Source organism: Oncorhynchus tshawytscha, linkage group LG12 (assembly GCF_018296145.1).
Source record: "Oncorhynchus tshawytscha isolate Ot180627B linkage group LG12, Otsh_v2.0, whole genome shotgun sequence".
NCBI classification, from domain to species: domain Eukaryota; kingdom Metazoa; phylum Chordata; class Actinopteri; order Salmoniformes; family Salmonidae; genus Oncorhynchus; species Oncorhynchus tshawytscha.
Window position 1 is genome coordinate 60,482,528 of NC_056440.1, and position 19,211 is coordinate 60,501,738.

The following is a 19,211-nucleotide window of genomic DNA, read 5'->3' on the forward strand; positions in this document are numbered from 1 at the left end:
TCGACAGGGACCGGGAAACTGGTCAGAATTGAAGGAATGATGGATGGCGCTAAATACAAGGAGATTCTTGAGGGAAACCTGTTTCAGTCTTCCAGAGATTTGAGACTGGGACGGAGGTTCACCTTCCAGCAGGACAATGACCCTAAGCATACTGCTAAAGCAACACTTTAGTGGTTTAAGGGGAAACATTTAAATGTCTTGGAATGGCCTAGACAAAGCACAGACCTCAATCCAATTGAGAATCAGTGGTATGACTTAAAGATTGCTGTACACCAGCGGAACCCATCCAACTTGAAGGAGCTGAAGCAGTTTTGCCTTGAAGAATGGGCAAAAATCCCAGTGGCTAGATGTGCCAAGCTTATAGAGACATACCCCAAGAGACTTGCAGCTGTAATTGCTGCAAAAGGTGGCTCTACAAAGTATTGACTTTGCGGTCTTATTTCTTGTTTGTTTCACAATAAAAAATATTTTGCTTCTTCAAAGCATGCTGTGTTAATAAAATAATACAACCCCCCCAAAAATCTATTTTAGTTCCAGGTTGTAAGGCAAAAAAATAGGGAAAATGCAAAGGGTGTGAAAACTTTCACAAGCCACTGTATATACAAACGTAGGTGGACATCCCTTCAAATTTTGGGATTCGGCTATTTCAGCCACACCCATTGCTGACGGGCACACAGCCAATCTCCATAGACAAACATTTCTGTAAAAATCTTCTGTCCTCGGTTGCAACACTCACTACCGAGTTCCAAACTGCCTCTGGAAGCACAGTCAGCTCAAGAACTGTTCGTCTGTAACTTCATGAAATGGGTTTCCATGGCCGTGCAGCCACACACAAGCGTAAGATCACCATGCACAATGCCAAGAGTCGGCTGGAGTGGTGTAAAGCTCACCACCATTGGACTCTGGAGCAGTGTAAATGTGTCCTCTGGAGTGATGAATCACTGCCCGAATGCATAATGCCAACTGTAAAATTTGGTGCAGGAGGAATAATGGTCTGGGGCTGTTTTTTATGGTTCGGGCTACGCCCCTTAGTTCCAGTGAATGGAAATCTTAACATTACAGCATACAATGACTGATTGGTGTGGAAGAACTTCACTGGCCTGCACAGAGCCCTGACCTCAACCCCATCGAACACCTTTGGGATGAATTGGAACGCCGACTGCGAGCCAGGCCTAATCGCCCAACATCAGTGCCTGAACACCTCACTAACACTTTTGTGGCCTAATGGAAGCCCCCGCAGCAATGTTCCAACATCTAGTGGAAAGCCTTCCCAGAAGAGTGGAGGCTGTTACATCAGCAAAAGGGGGACCAACTCCATTTTAATGTCCATGATTTTGGAATGCTGTGTCCACATTCTTTTTGTCATGTAGTGTACTTCAAAACACAGTTTATATTATGGGACTTAGGGGAGGCATTTTCCTTCACAATATCATCTACTGGCAAGATGCTGACAAAGAGTATGTAGGGCTATATTTGGATATTTCGATACAACTTACTAATAATTCTTTTTGGATTGGCCATGTATCCAGACAACCCATTTTACATTACAGAATCCAGAAATGAAGTCTCACAACAAAAGGCCTGGAAGCAGAGATCTTTAACACAAAAGGGTCCCTTTTCACTTTCCAAAATCAACTAGAACGTCCCTTCTCTCTAGACACTTTATTACTTCTACAAGAGAAACATAGAACTTGGTCTACATATCAATGAATTTAACCACAGCAAACCAATATGTTCTTTCTTAAAACTGTCAGGGGTGCACTAACAATTGAAATGCTCTACCAGCAAGGGAAATCTCTATTGCCGTGAAAGAAACAGAGAAAGAGAGAGAGAGAAAATACCATTTATGTCTCTCATATTTCCGAGCATTACTGTAGAATTGCAAACTTTAATAACCGCAGCCGTCCCCCCTCCCTATTTCCCTCTCCGCGCTCATCTTCCCTCGCCACACTTCACATCTCATTGTGATCGATGTCTTTTCAGAGGGGCACACGAAACCCAGATCACAGAGCACAGACCAACCACAAGCCACACCTGAAGCATCCCCAACCTCTCTTTCTCCTTTCCTTCTCTCTCTCCCTTTCTCTTTATTTCTGTCTTTCGTTCTCTCTTTCACTGATTTCTCTCTCCTTCTCTACCTCGGTATATCCCCCCCTCTCTCTTTCTCTCCCTACACTATTTCTCTCTCCTTCTCTACCTCGGTATATCCCCCCCCTCTCTTTCTCTCCCTACACTATTTCTCTCTAGCTTTCAACTGCATGAAAGAGGAAGTGAATGTGCGCCTCAATGAAGAGATGTCAGAACAGAAGGAAGCCGAAACTAAGTGTTGGGTAAGGAGGATGATTACAATTTTGAAATTGTACATTTAGTAATTTTACAGACTCTCTTATCCAGAGCGACTTAAAAGAGCTAATACCATTTTTGTGCCTTGCTCAAGACTTTTCACCTAGTCGGCTCAGGGATTCAAACCAGCGACCTTTTGGTTACTGGCCCAACACGGTTAACCACTGGGCGATGTAATGGTCTGGTTTAACTTTAAAGATTGTCCCTGTGTAACAACTACACTGTAAGGCTCCACAGCCCACAATAATCTATAGCTGGCCTGGTGAATACAGTCCAATACTGCAATAACTAATGTATTCAAAGTGACAGCACCACAAGAGCAGTTTAGATATATTATACTGTAATTGACATTGCAATGTTACATAATCCATGATGTAACATCCACATAAAACCAGCTCAAAAAAACTAGAGGGTTACATTTTTCATTATGTGGAAAACAGAAGGCTACACAAATACATATTGCACATTTTTTCGATTGAAATCCCCCTCTCTTCAAAATAGGCAACAATCCTGAGTGACTGTATTTTCCATAATTGGACCACATATGGAAATGTCTTCTGTCCAGCAATCCTGTGTGTATTTTCAGTGGGGTCAAGTTAGGGTTGCATCTTCTGATGCTTAATGAGTGAGGCTCGTTAAAATAATCACACCATCGTTCTTTTATTGTCATTTCCTTACTCAAAGAAAATCATAGTGTATCCAACAGGATAACTTCCAGGGTCATCATTACCTTTTGTTTGTGAGCAGCGAGGTATCCCTGTAGTCTCTCTGCTCTGAGGAAGGGACTGCTGTGCACTGCGAAGCGCACGTCCAGTGTCCTCTCCCTGACGTCCATCAGGCTGAAGACGTTGATGTCATCAACGCCCACCGCCAACATCTCTGACAGGAAGTCCACCAGCAGTTCATAGCGACTCCTCAAGCTACCACGCTGCTCAATAAACTCCTTCGCTGTGACGTCTGCAACAAACCACACATAGACACACAAACAAACAAAGTTATACAAGTTCAGAATAGAACATATGCCAGAGGACTCGTCCCTCTCGTTTTCCGAGGCTAAATTAATGCATCCCCCAAATCTCTTTAATGAGCAGGAAAAACTTACAGGCAATAAACAGAATGTGTTCCCAGACCTGACCAGACAGGCCCTGTCAATCTCCACCCCTCTCCCCGCCCGAGAGCCACTGGCCCTGGCTCAGCAAGACAGACACCACCCATCCCTGCTACACATTGTCACAGTCACAGTCACAGCCAACGCTCACACAGAAAGACTCCTCTGGCTATGTCAGGGATATTGAGGGGGGGGGAACAGCCTTCAACCTCAATTTGGAAGAGTTGCCAAGGAGAGGGTGCCAAGGTGAGAGAGCTCCTGAGCCGAGGCCGTCTCTCCCCTGAGTCAAGGATTCCTCTAATTGAGCCGACACCTTCTAGCATGGGATTAGGAGAGAGAGGGGAGCTGGGGCTGGAGCAGGGGCCCTGGGCTTGACCTCTGCCCACCCCCACTCCCCTCAGTCCCCTGGGCCCTGTTTGACACAGACAGGGTCCCCCTACTGCTCCAATCGAAACTCTTTAGCACACAGGAGACAGGTGGAAAGGAAAGGAAAAGAGATTTCATCCAATTTGAATGATATCAGTGACATAGTTAGAAATAGTTATAAGGGAGATGGCTCCAATAGTCATATCTGATGAATGAAACGTTTAATAAATTCATGTTTTTGAATTTGGTTGTTTCTACAAAGTTTAGTGTGTGTAACTGTCTGACTAAATATGTGAGTGTGTGTGTAACTTTCTGACAATGTGTAGTGTGTCTGTGTGCTCTCATCTCTCCAACTCTTAATCCCCGCGCTGACGGCAGGCTTTAAGTGTCATGCTGGGAACACCTGAGCTGTGTCAATCTGGGATCATTAGGTCCCGAGGAGTGTCAGTGTTGCTCAGTGTGATTAAGGCCATGGGAGCAGACAGAGGGAGGAATCCTAGATTGACAATAAGAGAATGGAAATGGAGCTCAGTGAGGGGATGCCGCAGCCATCTGTCTGGTCTCATTACCAGTGCTGTGGGAGACAGGCAGGGACTGTCTTTAACATGGAGGGACAGATTTACACCTGGCTTTGATCCAATGCAATGATCACATTGACTCTCCTTCCCACGGACATTAGGGGGATACACACAAACCCACACACACGCGCACACACACACACACGCACACAAAACAAAGACACGTACATACACCCCCCTAAGTATTTATTTGGACAGTGAAGCTATTGGATATTAGATAACAAGTTCTATATTTAAGGGTATGGTAACATTTGTAGAGCATCAACCAATGGACTATCAGTAACATGCCAACTGCATGTCTGCTGACTTTCAACAATACATTTTCTATAGTCCATCTACAGATGTTCAATTCTTTAAAACATCTTGGGGCTAGGGTCTATTTTCCTGAATTTCCGCTTGACTGACGTGCTCAAAGTAAACTGCCTGCTACTCAGGCCCAGAAACCAGGATATGCAAATAATTGGTAGCATTGGATAGAAAACACTTTACAGTTTGTAAAAATGTTAAAATAATGTAGGAGACTATAACACAATTAATATGGTAGTCAAAAATCCAAAGAAAAACCAACCTGATTTTATTTTTTATTTTTTTTATGTCCCAAGCTCTAATAATGGAAAGCTATGGGTCTTATGCAATTCAAACTCCCAGATTGCAATTCCTATGGCTTCCACTAGATGTCAACAGTGTTTGTTTAAGGTTTCGGGCTTGTTTCTTCCAAAACGAGGAAGAATTTGGAGTTTTGGTACAAATAGTCACAGTTTGAAATCAGCCTGTGGGCGCGTGACGAAGAGGACACGCACTTTTACTTTTCTATTGAACTTACTTCTTTCCGTATGAAATATTATAGTTTATTTATATTTTAGGGTACCTGAAGATTGATTAGATACGTAGTTTGACTTGTTTGAACAAAGTTGAGCGGTAGGTTTTTGGATTCCTTTGTCTACATGTTGAACAAGTGGATTACTGAAATTGATGGCGCCAACTAAACAGACTTTTTGGGAAATAAAGAAGGATTTTATCCAACAAAATTACCATTAATGTTGTAGCTGGGACCCTTGTGATGGCAAACAGAGGAAGATTTTCAAAAGTAAGTGATTTATTTAATCGCTATTTGTGATTTTATAAAGCCTGTGTTGGTTGAAAAATATGTTGATGTGGGGCGCCGTCCTCAAACAATCGCATGGTATGCTTTCGCTGTAAAGCCTATTGTAAATCGGACAATGCAATTAGATGAACAAGGATTTAAGCTTTTAAATGATATCAGATACTTGTATGTTGATAAATGTTTAATATTACGATTATTTATTTGAATAGCGCGCCCTCCAATTTCACCAGATGTTGTCGACAGGTGTCCCGCTGATGGGATGCCTATTAAACAATAAAATCTAATTCACCAACGTTTCTTAAAATGGATAGTATTTTGGAATTCAACTCTTCAAATGAAAGCACTTTATGTATCTAGTTCCCAACTTTGAAGGTGTCATAAGTATTTGGACAAATTCATTTACAGTATATAACATTAATTCAAAAGTTTCGTATTTGGTCCCATATTCCTAGCATGCAATGACTACATCAAGCTTGTGACTACAAACTTGTTGGATGCATTTGCAATTTGCTGTGGTTCTGTTTCGGATTACGCTGTGGCCAATAGAAATGAATTGTAAATAATGTAATGTCATTTTGGAGTCACTTTCATCTTTAACTTTCATGATTAATTCATCCACATTAATGTAAAAGTGTTCAGACACATATTCTAGTCTTATTTACAATAAAAGTGACTCCAAAATGACACACTAAATTATTAACCATTCGTTTCTATTGGGCACAACAACCCGAAACACAACCAAAACAAACTGCAAATGCATCCAATAACTTTGTAGAGTCACACGCTTGATGTAGTCATTGTGTGCTGGGAATATGGGACCAAAATATAAAACATTTGATCTCAAATTTTAGCTTCACTGTCCAAATACATACGTAAGGCACAGTAAATACAAACTACCTCCATTAAAAGAGACTAGCATGCCCCTGTCATGTCATGTCAGGTCAGCAGACAGACACACTGATGGTGACAGAGTAGAGGGTCTCAGTTGACTGGGTCAATAGGACCTTGAGACAGACTCAGAGGTTAGTATTGGTGTTAATCCCAGAGGTGAACTGAAGATATCTTTTCCAATTTCTATTTTTATTGATTGCATGAAGCAGGAAGCAGGAGAGATGCAAACAGGTGAGGTGGGCCCCAGAGTTAGACAGAAGGGAGGGAAGGGGGAGAATGGAATGAAGGATTACATGTGAAACTTTTTCTAACTAATCTCCCAGCCAGAAAAAGACACACTCAAGCTGTTTCAAAGTTCTTTATCCCACATACGAGACATTACCCAGAGGACTGTGCGTTTGAGCGAGAGAGCGAAAGAGAGTGAGTGTGTGTGTACTTGTTTTCCTACCGTTTTCCTTCCTTTACCAGGACCCTAATGTCCTAATAATTCACCTGGATGGCCTGACAAGGTAGGAAAACAAGAATAATAAAAAAAGGTTTTCTTCATGTCCTGAATTTGCTATTTTAAGCTTAAGGGTTAGATTTAGGGTTTTGGGGTTACGGTTAGGGTTAAGGTTAGGGTTAGGGTTAGGTTTAGGGTTGGGTTAAAGGGTTAGGGGTTAGGGAAAATAGGATTTGTAATGGTCAAACATTTTTACTCCCCCCAAAAGTCCTGAAATTTCACAAAAATAAAACTGTGTGTGTGTGTGTGTGTGTGTGTGTGTGTGTGTGTGTGCGTGTGCGTGTGCGTGTGCGTGTGTGTTTCTTTGAAGATGTCATATATGCTTATGTGAACTGGTGTGGGCATCTCAAGGATTCACTATTTATCACACATTTCACCTTTCAATCATATTCTCCTGCAAGTTTTCCACAAAGAGCCTTAATCTCCCAGAATAAGATTTAACAGTACATGTCCTTATTGCCTTCCACATTTGTTCTTGAAATGGGATTTAAAATGTCAAGGAAGCTATGTCAGTAATACTATAAGTTGAATTTTACATAATCCTTCAGACTTGGAATCCATGAGAATGTGTACAGAGTGCTTTATTTGTGAAATAACCTGAAAATGGCTTTCACAATCCCAATTACCTTCAGGTAATTGCTGTTTACAAATGCATTTGGGATTGGGGGCAGTCTTGGTGTTGACATTTAACATTTCCTGGGTTGTGTCTACAGATGTATATTTAACCCAATGTGTCCCACTGTAACACCGCACGGTTGTGGACTTCTAACACTGTTTAAACGTTGTGTGTTTCAGCTACGGACGTCGGGGTTGTACCATTGGAATCGCCGACTTCTTCTGCGTCCGTAGATACCAACCACGTCTGTGTGATTACTGGGGGCTGAGCTAGATCGGTGTTTGTGAGACAAGGGTGGATCTCGAAGAGGCCCCGGATCTTTCTGTAAAAACGTCTGTAGAGTCCGAATGGTTTAAGCAACAAACGACTAAAAGCTCTCCATGACAATCGGAGACGCTCACGAACACACACACATTTGCTCTATGATGCTCACACGCTAATCGAGAGTCATTCGAAGGTAAGGGGTTCTTCTAGGGAAACGCCACACAGTTGAAACAGTCGAAACTGACTCGTTGGATAATCATTTCCCACTGAGGAAACAATTTATGTACTTACAATATTCATATCAACCCATTTTAATCAATTTTTTGATTTGGCAGACCTTATTTGTTCTATTATTGACATCTGTCAGTAAAACTCATAAACGCAACTGTTCATGTCAAATTCTACTACTTGTAGCCCTGGTTTCCCTAAAAAAGAAACTGGTAAAACACTTCATTGTGAGGATAAATATATGGGCTGGGCTTGCGGATAAGTCAGATGAATACAGTCTTGCTGGGGTCTCAGGACTGATTAGGGTAATTGCACTCTAGGTTGAGTGTCTGAGTCTGGTTCAGTTCTCAGCACTACAGCAGTTGTTGCCATATTGCTTCCAATAACACTCACCTTCAACGGACATTTTATGCCACGAGCCATTTCGATCAATACAAACTCTCCAGCTCTCTAAATTCAGTGGATATTGTTGTCATTTAGAGGATGCACTCGAAATACCCGGCTAAGAAGTTTACGAAACCAAGCGGCTCTACTGTAGATGAAATGGACTGAAGCAGAGCGCAAACAAACATTGATTACGGAAGATTTTGGTTCCATTTTCATCACTTACAGTACATATTATAAAACGCCCTGTTTACCCAGTTCCCTTTAAATAAATAATGTTACATCGTATATAATCACCAGCTGTAATGTAACGGCTCCTGGTTGGTGTGACTACATTGCCTGCTGCTGTTTTTTTGAAGCAAATCCCTTTATCAGCTTATATGAGCCATGACTCCCTCCGCTATTCCTCTCTCTCTCTCTCTCTTTTCATTTAAATATCTCAGAAATCATAAAATCCCCTCAGCCATAGACCACTTCTTCCAGAGTATATTTCATTTTCACACACACAAGCGGTGCATCAGACTATAATTGACGCCCAAAATTACATACTTCCAGAAATGACATGTTTCCACTGTTACTAACCCATACATTGTATCTTGAAAATATACATTCTTATAAACATAAGAAATCATCTTCATACGATAACATGACACCATATAAAACATTCCGACCCCTGATGTGTCCCAGGTCATACAGTAGGTCAAGGTTCAGAGGACTTGTGTACTGTACTGTACCTGCCAGGCGCAGGGATCCAGAATTGTAGATGGCCTCGTCGCGCAGCTCCCTCACATACACTGTTACCCCGGAGACGGCGTCTGGCCACACGCCGTCTGACACGCACACCTGAAACTCGTAGCTGCCCGGGGGAGTGTTCTCCTTAATGATCAGGAATCCCGTCCGCTTGTTCAGGATGAAGTAACTGAGGAGGCATCAAAAACCACATCAGCAACATCAATGCTTCATATATTGCATGTAAAATGAGCAGCCTGGGGTGCATCTGTAGTTAGAGTTGGTGGTACACCACTGTGAATGAATACTAGGTTGACATAAATGAGAAGAAATGACTGAGAGACTTTGGGAACCAGAGCGAGGAGATTAAGACACAATGATTCAAAACAGCAGAATAAAAGAAGGGATAGATAAGAGAGAGAGGATATAAGAAGAGAAAATAAGAAAATATGGGGGAGGAGAGAATAGAGGGGGAGGGAGGAGGGAGGAGAGGATAGAGGGGGAGGGGGAGGGGGGAGGGAGGAGAGGATAGACGAAAGAAGGGGAGGGAAGGGGAGATTATAAAAGGGATAAGAGCAAAAGATGAGAGGAAGCAACTCCTTGTGGTCCACGACTTCATACTTCCTTTGTAATTGAGCTCATTCAAGTTTGATTACACCGGAAATCAAAGCAAGATCCCAGGCACATCAAATAGTGAAGGAGACATTGAGATGAGATGGTTTATCATCTTCAAATCCAACTGTGTTTAATATGAAGTGTCAAAATTAGTCAACTGGATTCCAACCTTTTCCCTATTGAGTAATGCAGAAGTTTCTCTACTCGAGTGAAGATGAGAGATGCTAGATTAAATATTAACTCTGTATAGATTCAACAACATACTGTAGCTATGTGTGTTGAAAGAACAGATTCTCTGGGGGGAAAAAGCTACAGTCAATCTTAGTTTCTGTATGTGAGTGCAGGGCTATAGCAGTGGTAGTCGTCATGCTTCTGGATGTGAGGCCGTCGAAGGTGTCACATGGTATGACATGTTCCGAACACTGCTGTAGCTGCTGAGCCTTCATAGAGATCTCAAGGCAAATGTCTCAAAAACGCCCTGTCGCTCAGGGTTCCTCTGCTCTGCTCGTCTCGCTCCTTCGTCTCAGGTACAGGTCCACAACATCAATGACAGAGAGGCTGTCGGGAGAGACATCACTCTCAAGGTTTATGGCGCGTTGAGAGAGGGCGACGGGAGGGAGGGAAAGAGAGAGAAATACAGATGAAGAGAGCTAGGGATGTCTTACTTGGGCACATGTCCCTCAAAGGCATAGGTCTTGTTGTCCCAATCATCAGGATCTGGGGCGTAGACCTTCCCCAGGACAGTGGTCGGCATTCTCCCTGTCGGCAAAGAACATAGATTTTCTCAAGGGTGTGTGTCTCTGTGTGTGTGTGTGTGTGTCACGAAGAGGCATAGTCAAAAAGAGCACTGTTCTGAAAACAGCTAGCTAGAGAAACGCCATCATGGTCATTGCAAGGCAACAAGAAAATGTGTCTGAAAGAAACTAGTCAACACATATTACCAGCAACTCTCCACTGCACTTCAACAATGGGGAACAAAATGTATTGACTCATTTTGTGAAAGGAGAGGTATAAACCAGGAATAGACAGTCAACCCTGAAGAGTAGAAAAGAGAATCAGCTATACCTAATTGCTCGCACCTATAGCAGCTCTTACTCTACAAAGGCGCCAGAACAAGAAAAGAGACATGGTTTCTTTCCATAAACTCCCAGTTGAAGCAAAACCTTCAAGCCCTGGAAAAGGTCAGACTGAGGGTCAAATGATTTGCTCCTCATTCATATATTGCTTTGTGAATTTGTTCTCTCGGTGCTGTGCTATGCATGAATACATGCGCTATAGTGTATTGATGATGGCAGTGATCTCACCTCTGTGACTGTTGACAAAAATCTCCTTCTCTCCCGTCTGGTGAGCATGGTCGTTCTCGTCTCCTATGGTGATGGTCAGAGTGTTGGTGACCGTCTTGGGTGGATGGCCGCTGTCACTCATGATGATCTGTAGGAGGAACTCTTTCTGCCTCTCCCGGTCGAAGGCCCTCAGGGCTGTGATGGTGGCCGTGCCGTTTCCGTTATCCTGCAGGTAGAAGTCGTTGCTGTGGTGTAGCTCTAAGGGAAGGCTGAAGTAGAATGGAGATCCGTTCTCTGCTGAGTCTCGGTCTACGGCCCGCAGCAGTGTGGAAGTCTGGTTGAGTCTGACCAGCTGGGGACCAGAGACGTTCTCCCACACCACTGGAGCGTACGTTGCCTCAAACTCCGGTCCGTTGTCGTTGACGTCCAGCAGGGCCAGCTGAATGGTGGCGCTGCCCGTCAAGGCCGGAGAGCCGTGGTCAGAAGCCAGGACGACCAGGTTGTGTTGTGCTGCTGTCTCTCTGTCCAGAGCGCTGGTCACAGTGACTAGACCAGACTGGTCTACAGAGAACTGGCCCAGAGGGTCTGACTCGTGGAGGATTTTGTAGGTGATCTCCTTGTTTTGGCCTGAGTCAGAGTCGCTGGCCGTCAGCCTGGCCACGCTGCTGCCCACGGGCACATCCTCGGGCAGGGGCGCTGGCGGCTGGGAGAGCGCGATGAAGATGGGTGCGTGGTCGTTACAGTCCTCTACCTCTACGACACAGTGGATAAAGCTGGAGAAGTCCAGATCTTCGACCTTCAGGGTGAGGTTGAAGCGCTGCTCACTGGGCCTCTCGTAGTCCAGCCTCTTCTTCAGCCTCAGGGTGCCACGCTGCTCCTGCCGTTGGCTCACCATGGAAAACTTCTGCTCTGGGTCTCCTGCCACCACACTGAATGTGAGCTGGGCGTTCTCGCCTGTGTCCCAGTCCTCAGCAGACAGCTCCAGCACCACCGCGTTGGGCTCACTGCTTTCAGGAACCCTGGCGAGGCAGGATCGCTCCGTGAACCTGGGTGCGTGGTCATTCACATCTGTCACCCTGATGGTGGCGGTACCCGTGCCCGTCATGCCACCCCCGTCCCTGGCCTCCACCATCAGCAGGTAGGTCTCTGCCTGCTCCCGGTCCAGGCCACTCATTGCCACCGAGATGGTGCCCGTGGACGGGTTAATGCTGAACATGTCAGAGCCGCCGCCACCTGTACCCGTATTACCCACAATCCTGTAGGACAGCACAGCGTTCTGGCCCACGGCCGAGTCATCCAGGTCGGTGGCCGTCATCTCCATGACAGATGTGCCGGGGGCAGAGTTCTCCGGCACGTTGCCATGACAATCGGGGGCGCAGGTGAAGATGGGCGCGTTGTCGTTGATGTCCCACACGTTGATGATGATGTCAGTGAATCCGGTCAGACCCTCGCCGCCCTCATCTGTGGCAAGGACCACAAACCTCCACACGGCCCGCTCCTCCCGGTTCAGAGTCCTCTGAGCATAGATCTTCCCCGTCACCTCATCAATAATGAACTCGCTCTCGGCTCCCTGGCCATGGAGGGAGTACCGCAGGGCCTCCTGGTCAGCATCCTTATCTGGGTCAGTAGCAGTTACCTACAACATCAAAGGGAATGTGCTTGTGAAGCTTTTTAATCTGCAGCCTGCAAACTTCTTTTATGGAGTTCAGCACTGTTTAATTATTGAAGCTTGCTGACTTGGTGTCATCCATCAGGTTGGTTGAAGTGTTAACTTCACACCTACCTGCTCTGCACAGTGATCAACTCTAGTTTATCGGTTACGTGCACAACTTTCACTCTCCTGACCTCAGCCCCAAATCAATCCCCAGGCAGAGCAACATCTACCACGAGAATTTAAATCTATCATGAGAATTGCAGAGCGTCAGGTACTGTAGGTGAAATGAAACCAATGAGTGGTGAGGGGAAACTGCTAATGGTCTAAAGCTAGTACCAGATGTCCCGTCTGAAGAACCTTATGAAATAGCATGATGTCATCTCATGCAATTCAGTCTGAGGACATAAAGGCTTGGGAAATAGAGTGTCTGTAACCTCCTGGTGCACAATGACTCACATTTTGAATGACAGAATTGTGTGACCTTGGAATTATGATGATGATTCTGAGATAATTGGTTGGAATGATTGTTATCGTGTATTCTTTTGAACTTGAATTAGGGTATGCAGTGGGTACAGAATATTTGACAAAGCAACGCTATGCAAGTAACTCAGTTTCGACAAAAATGCAGATAGAGCCTTATAATTTTAAGCTCTTGAGATACTGAGGGAGAAGCGTTCAAATGATAACAGAAAGAGAAAATGTCAGTCTTTCACGTTGACAGAGTTGTTTAACACGGTTGAGTTGGCGGCAAAATACTCTCACGAGATTTCAGAAGTCTGATCCTTGATATCGTACGATTCTCCCTCATTTTCTGCTAATACATGTGATGACTTAATAGATCACTTGTATCTGTTGCCACAATAACGTGACAAATGAAGATGACTGCGTGACTCAATGAGCGTTTCACACATACCTGAAGCACGAACACAGGCGATCCATCCAGCTCTTCAGTCACAGAGCCGTAGTACTCGTTGACCGTGAACACTGGCGCCTCGTCGTTCTTGTTGACCACGTTGACCATCACATCCGCATAGTCCTCCCACTTCCCGTCCGACGCCAGCACCAGCAGCTTGTAGCCCTTGTTCCTCTCGTAGTCCAGAGGCTGGGCGATGAAGATGGTGCCCACCTCTGGTTCCACGTCAAAAACCCCACCAGTGTTGCCAGACGTGATCTGGTAGCGCAGCTTAGCATTGGCGCCTAAACAGAACGATGTGGTAACTAAGACGTGTGTAGTAAGCAGAATATGGACACCATGAGCATCACATACATATCATTTAACATATATAGCTAACATTTTTCAGGAATCAAAGTTTGAGTTTTCCAATGAGTTCTGACTGAATCCAGGTAACAGTTCTGCTGGACATTTCAGGAAGTTTCTTCATGTTTATGCATCACAAAGCAATTGTAATAGAGTCTATTAGCTGATCAGGAGTTATATACAGAATCCAATAATTGAGAGGAGACTCAATGGAGTCTCCGTCAGATTCAATACATTACAACTCAAGAGAGGGAGAATGGAGGAATCTCCAAAGAAAAGATATTCATAGGTTATTTGCAACATGAAAGTGAGGACGCCAGAACAGAGCAGAGCATTAATCCCTAATCCTGAGTATTTTGTTGTGTTGGCAACAGTGCTAATGAAACATTAGAATGACCTGTGAATAGATATGTTTTCATTTGAGCTTCCTTCCCCCTTCAAAGTGCTGAGTTCAAATCCCAGTGGAGACCATGCATGCACAGAGCGAGCAACGCAGTGTAAACAAACAAAATGAATAAACAAACACAAGAAATCCTATTCCCACTTGTACGTGTTAAAAAAAAAAAACATCCCACTTCCCCTGGCTATAAGCTGTTATGCTGACAGGAGGAGAACAAAAAGAAACGATCTGATTCCACTTCCAGGAACTCTTATCAGCACAGTAAAGGAAAAAGACCTCACTGTCTCTCTCTCTCTCCCACTCTGTTCTCTCTCTTTCTCTGTGTTCCTAGTTCCCTGGCTCCCTGAGTAGTGATAATCTGCTTGGGGTGTCGGCCCATCAGCATAGCTGGCCCCGTGTGTGTGCTTTATTACCCAAAGTGGCCCGGAGACTGTCCCCTCACGCGGGGCACTGTGTGTTGAGATTGCGGAGATGGAGCTGGCGGCGCGGCCGAGCCCATTCATCACAGAGAGGTGGTTGCTGCTCCACAGGCCTACGCGCTCCGACATGATAAATGTCTGATAATATGAAGCTACGCCCCCCTTCTCCCCTCCTCTCCTATTCCCATAGCGGACTGATAAAGAGCCCTCACCGTGCTAGCTAGCTGGCGCAGCACCGAAGGAGATGATATGCTTCACAATGGATTTATTGTAGCGGTCCGTGTGAGCTAGAGCCGGCTGAATGAGGTTGAGTCAGGTGAATAAATGACAGTGTGTTAGTATAGGTTGAGATGGATGGGAGAGGGGTATGGATGGTGCCCATAGGAGGAGAGTTATTATAGGGCTTGCTGCAGAGAGAGAGTAGAGTTGCTGTGTGCTGTGTGTGTGCAGTCCCTGGCCTGGGAGTTGATGAGCCTATTGGGATGTTAAGGATGTCCTTTCTGAGCTATTGGGGAAGCCACATGGAGACTTATGCAGTTTGTATGAAAAGAAAAGCTGATTTATATTCTGTATACACTGCAGTACCTTGACAAATTATATGACACACCAACAATCTATAACATGAAATCGATGTGAAATATACAGGATCAGTCAAATGTCTGGACACACCTACTGTACTCATTCCAGGGTTTTTCTTTATTTTTTACTATTTTCTACATTGCAGAATAATAGTGAAGACATAACAACTTTTAAATAACACATATGGAATAATGTAGTAAGCAAAAAAGTGTTAAACAAATCAAAATATATTTTATATTTGAGATTTTTCAAAGTAGCCACCCTTTGCCTTGATGACAACTAGGGCATCTCAACCCTACTGTTTTTTTCAGGGTCATGACCTGAGGATAGATGGAGAGCCCTCGTAACCTCTCACACGTTCACTGAGCCCCGGGAGAGTGTGAATGACAGGGAAGTATTTCCTCCCTCTCCACCACTTACCTTCATCCTCGTCATTAGCACTGACAGTGAGGATGGCAAAGCCCACGTCTGCATCCTCATCCACGTCGACTTCATACACTGTCTGAGCAAAGACAGGCTTGTTATCGTTCACATCGCTGATGAAAACCCTCACGTACGCCGTGTCTGAAGGAAGGAGAGAGAGAGAGCACAGAGTGAGAGATTAAACGCCAGTCCCGCTCTTATTCTGTCAACTTGAACATATCCCCCCCCCCCTCTTTCCCTCGCTCTTCTTTATCCCTCTATTTCTCCCTCCATCCTCATATCTTCACCCTCTGTTATTCCTCACATCTCTCCCTCTCTCTCGCCGTCTGATTCTTTCTTTTCTGAAGCAATCCGTAGGCAGATGTGAAAAGAGACCCTTGAGGGGAGGAGGGAGTGGGGTCCATCCCAATATAATATGCTCCCTTTGATATGAGTATGAAAAGGAACATAATTTGCAATACACTCTTCAAGATAAGATCAATTATGTAAGCTGGTTGCAAGGAGGGCTTGCAGTTTAACACAGAGATAATGCAGCCTAGCAGCGAAACAAGCCACAACCTCCAACTTTTTACGCCTTTCTGAGTCTGACGGAGGAGAGGAGAAGGAGGACATATCTGTTGGGCAGATGCAGCCATCGTCAATTGATTTGTCTCCTCCTCTCCTGTGTTCCAGACACACACAGAGAAGCGTGGCAAGTACGCAGCGTCAACACCGTGACAGATGGCTCTTTCCCCGTAAACACTGCTATTGCATCAAGGTCGTGTTTACGACCCCTCCTCAATACTCCTCTATCCTTGTGTCTAGTCTTCTTTCTTTTCTTTTTTGAACAGCTGTCATCGATCACAACATCGCCCTACTCCTGGGCTCCTCCAATTTCATTCAGTATACTCTTTAGTCAAGGGAGAGAGAGATTGAGAGCGTGTGTATGTTTGCATGTTAGAATGTGTTTTTCCCCCACGATTCACACCCCTCTCCCGCCTGTAAAGCCCTATAGACTCCTCCTACATGCTAAGCAAAAGAGCAGTGTTCTGGGAGGATTCTCCATCCCTCTGAAGCCCCTAGTCGCCAATCCTCTTTATTTTTTAAATATATTTTTTTATTTAACTAGGCAAGTCAGATAAAAACAAATTCTTATTTACAATGACAGCCTACCCCTAACCCGGACAACGCTGGGCCAATTGTGCACCGCCCTATGGGACTCCCAATCACGGCCGGCCGGTTGTGATACAACCTGGAATCGAACCAGGGTCTGTAGTGACGCCTCTGAGAGCAACTTTTAATTATCTATGATAATATGAATGAAAAATACATTCTCCTTAAGACCCTGTCTGGTAGTTCATCAGCGGGTGAGAGTTCCCTCTGGGGAGAGATACGCATATTTGGTAGAGAGAGAGAGAGGATCCCTCCCCACCAAAGAGACAAGCAGCAGCTCAGACTTAAATGACGTCTTGAAACAGCCTTCCAAACCCCAGCTCTCCTACTGTAGTACCAAAGCTGGCCAGAAAATGGGGCCATTTTTCAAATGTATTGAAATGTATTCAGACATTGCGCACAGTGTATTCCTAAGTCGTCACAATTTGCATACATGCATACTGCATGCATTGCTGTTCTCTCTCTCGTCACCAGCCACCACCATTCTCCAGCTCTGTTGAGCTGATGAGCTGATCTGAGCTGGCCTCACCTGAGTTGGGCTGTCCATGTTTCCCGGGCCGTGCTGACTCCCAGCCGTCCACTGACTTGACCTCCAGCAGGTAGGAGCCTTTGGTCTCACGGTCAAACACGGTCTCTGTGTAGATGGAGCCCAGCTCAGGATCAATCCGGAAGTACTGGTAGTCCCCACTGCGGTCGTTTAGCAGGGAGTAGGAGATCTGAGACAGACAGAGAGAGAGAGAGAGAGAGAGAGAGAGAGAGAGGAGGAAGAAGTGGAGGGAGAGCAGGAGGCCAGGGTAGAAGAGAATGAAGGATGAGGTTAAAGAGAGTGGCATGGAGAAGGTGAAGGATATGAATGGAGTAAGAGTGGAAAGAGAGGAAAGGACGTCGGAGATAAACAAGGGATGAGTAAGAAAGGATGGACGTGAGAGAGACAAGGAAGACATAGATGCAGAGTAAGGATCACCAAAGGTAGGTGAGTGAGACGGGAGAGAGAATAATAGTTTTATTCAAACAATAGTTTATTCTAAAAATAGTCTATAACACCATGCATGTGATTCATTTATTTCTCTATTGGGGTGGATGTGTGCACACATTCTTATTTAACCAAACTTGAATTAACTACTCTGGAGCAGAGAGATCTCATTCAACCCAGCCACATGTGACCCTCTGTGACAATTTATTTCTATATCAATAAAACAAAGCTATGTCGTTATAATTTGGTTTAAAGCAGGAGCCTGAAGTCTATTCACCAAAGAAGAATGAGCCTAATTTTAATATTCAAACGGAACAAAAGCTGCGTCGACGAGCTATGAATGGCATTCAACAGCCGCAGGAAGTTATTCAGCGAAATTCATTGAGAGAGAGGATTGAAACGGCATGGGTCAAAAAATGAATTGGGTCGTACAGGGGAAGAGCACAAATTAAATGCTGAATTAAATGTAATGCCGTAATAAAAAGGTTGGCGGGGTCAAGTTATTGGTGGAAGAAAACAGACAGGCGTGAAAAAAATCATTTTCATATTCACGCCCATCAACGATCCTCATTATCTAAACGTGGGCCTGCATGGTATCTATGATTCAGCCTGCCTCGACAAGAGCAAGCAATTAAGCAGCCAAGGACACTGTGCCTGCAAAGAACTGAGTACATTTTATGCACCCCTGTGCCGATAGACATGGTGTCCTCGTACTGGGAATTCAATTATGAGTAGACTCCCTGTACTGTTGGTGTGCGTGTGGGGATGTGCGTGTGGGGATGTGCGTGTGGGGGTGTGCGTGTGGGGATGTGCGTGTGGGGATGTGTGTGTGCGTGCATGCATGATTGTGTGTGCATAGAGAGCAAGACAGAGATCAAGAAAGAGATACACAGAAAAGCAGCAGCAAATGTAGACAGTGCTGTGTGTCTGTGTGTGTCTGTGTGTGTGTGTATGTGTGTGTGTGTGTGTGTGTGTGTGTGTGTGTGTGTGTGTGTGTGTGTGTGTGTGTGTGTGTGTGTGTGTGTGTGTGTGTGTGTGTGTGTGTGAGAGAGTGTGTGCACTCAAGCTTCAGTATGTGTGAAGTGCCGTACTGTATGTTTTATACAGTGTGTTGCTCTCAGCTCAGGAAGCCAAACCGAAGTACAGATTTTATGGCCGGGCTACAGAAAGCAGACCCTTGTGGAGGATCACCGTCCTACAGAACTATGGTTGGGTTTTTCCATTTTCTACCTTCAGTGTAAGACTCCAAGGTGATATTAAAAGGGGAATTGCTACTGTGGGTTTACACTTGAGTGGTTTCAGCTTATCTGGTTACATACTGGTGGGTTGTTCACAAGGATT

General features: G+C 44.8%; 1 protein-coding gene across 2 annotated transcripts in view; it reads right to left on the reverse strand.

Annotated features, from left to right (window-relative positions):
* The window catches only part of LOC112244915 (neural-cadherin), a 205,708-nt gene that overhangs the window by 50,030 nt on the left and 136,467 nt on the right, over positions 1-19,211 (reverse strand). For both annotated transcript variants that reach the window (XM_042330852.1, XM_042330853.1), the window contains exons 15-21: positions 17,427-17,613; positions 15,743-15,886; positions 13,580-13,863; positions 11,034-12,648; positions 10,395-10,488; positions 9,120-9,304; positions 3,074-3,300 (exon numbers count right to left, since the gene is read on the reverse strand). In XM_042330852.1, coding sequence (XP_042186786.1) covers positions 3,074-3,300; positions 9,120-9,304; positions 10,395-10,488; positions 11,034-12,648; positions 13,580-13,863; positions 15,743-15,886; positions 17,427-17,613 — 2,736 coding nt within the window. The remainder of the gene's footprint in view (positions 1-3,073; positions 3,301-9,119; positions 9,305-10,394; positions 10,489-11,033; positions 12,649-13,579; positions 13,864-15,742; positions 15,887-17,426; positions 17,614-19,211) is intronic.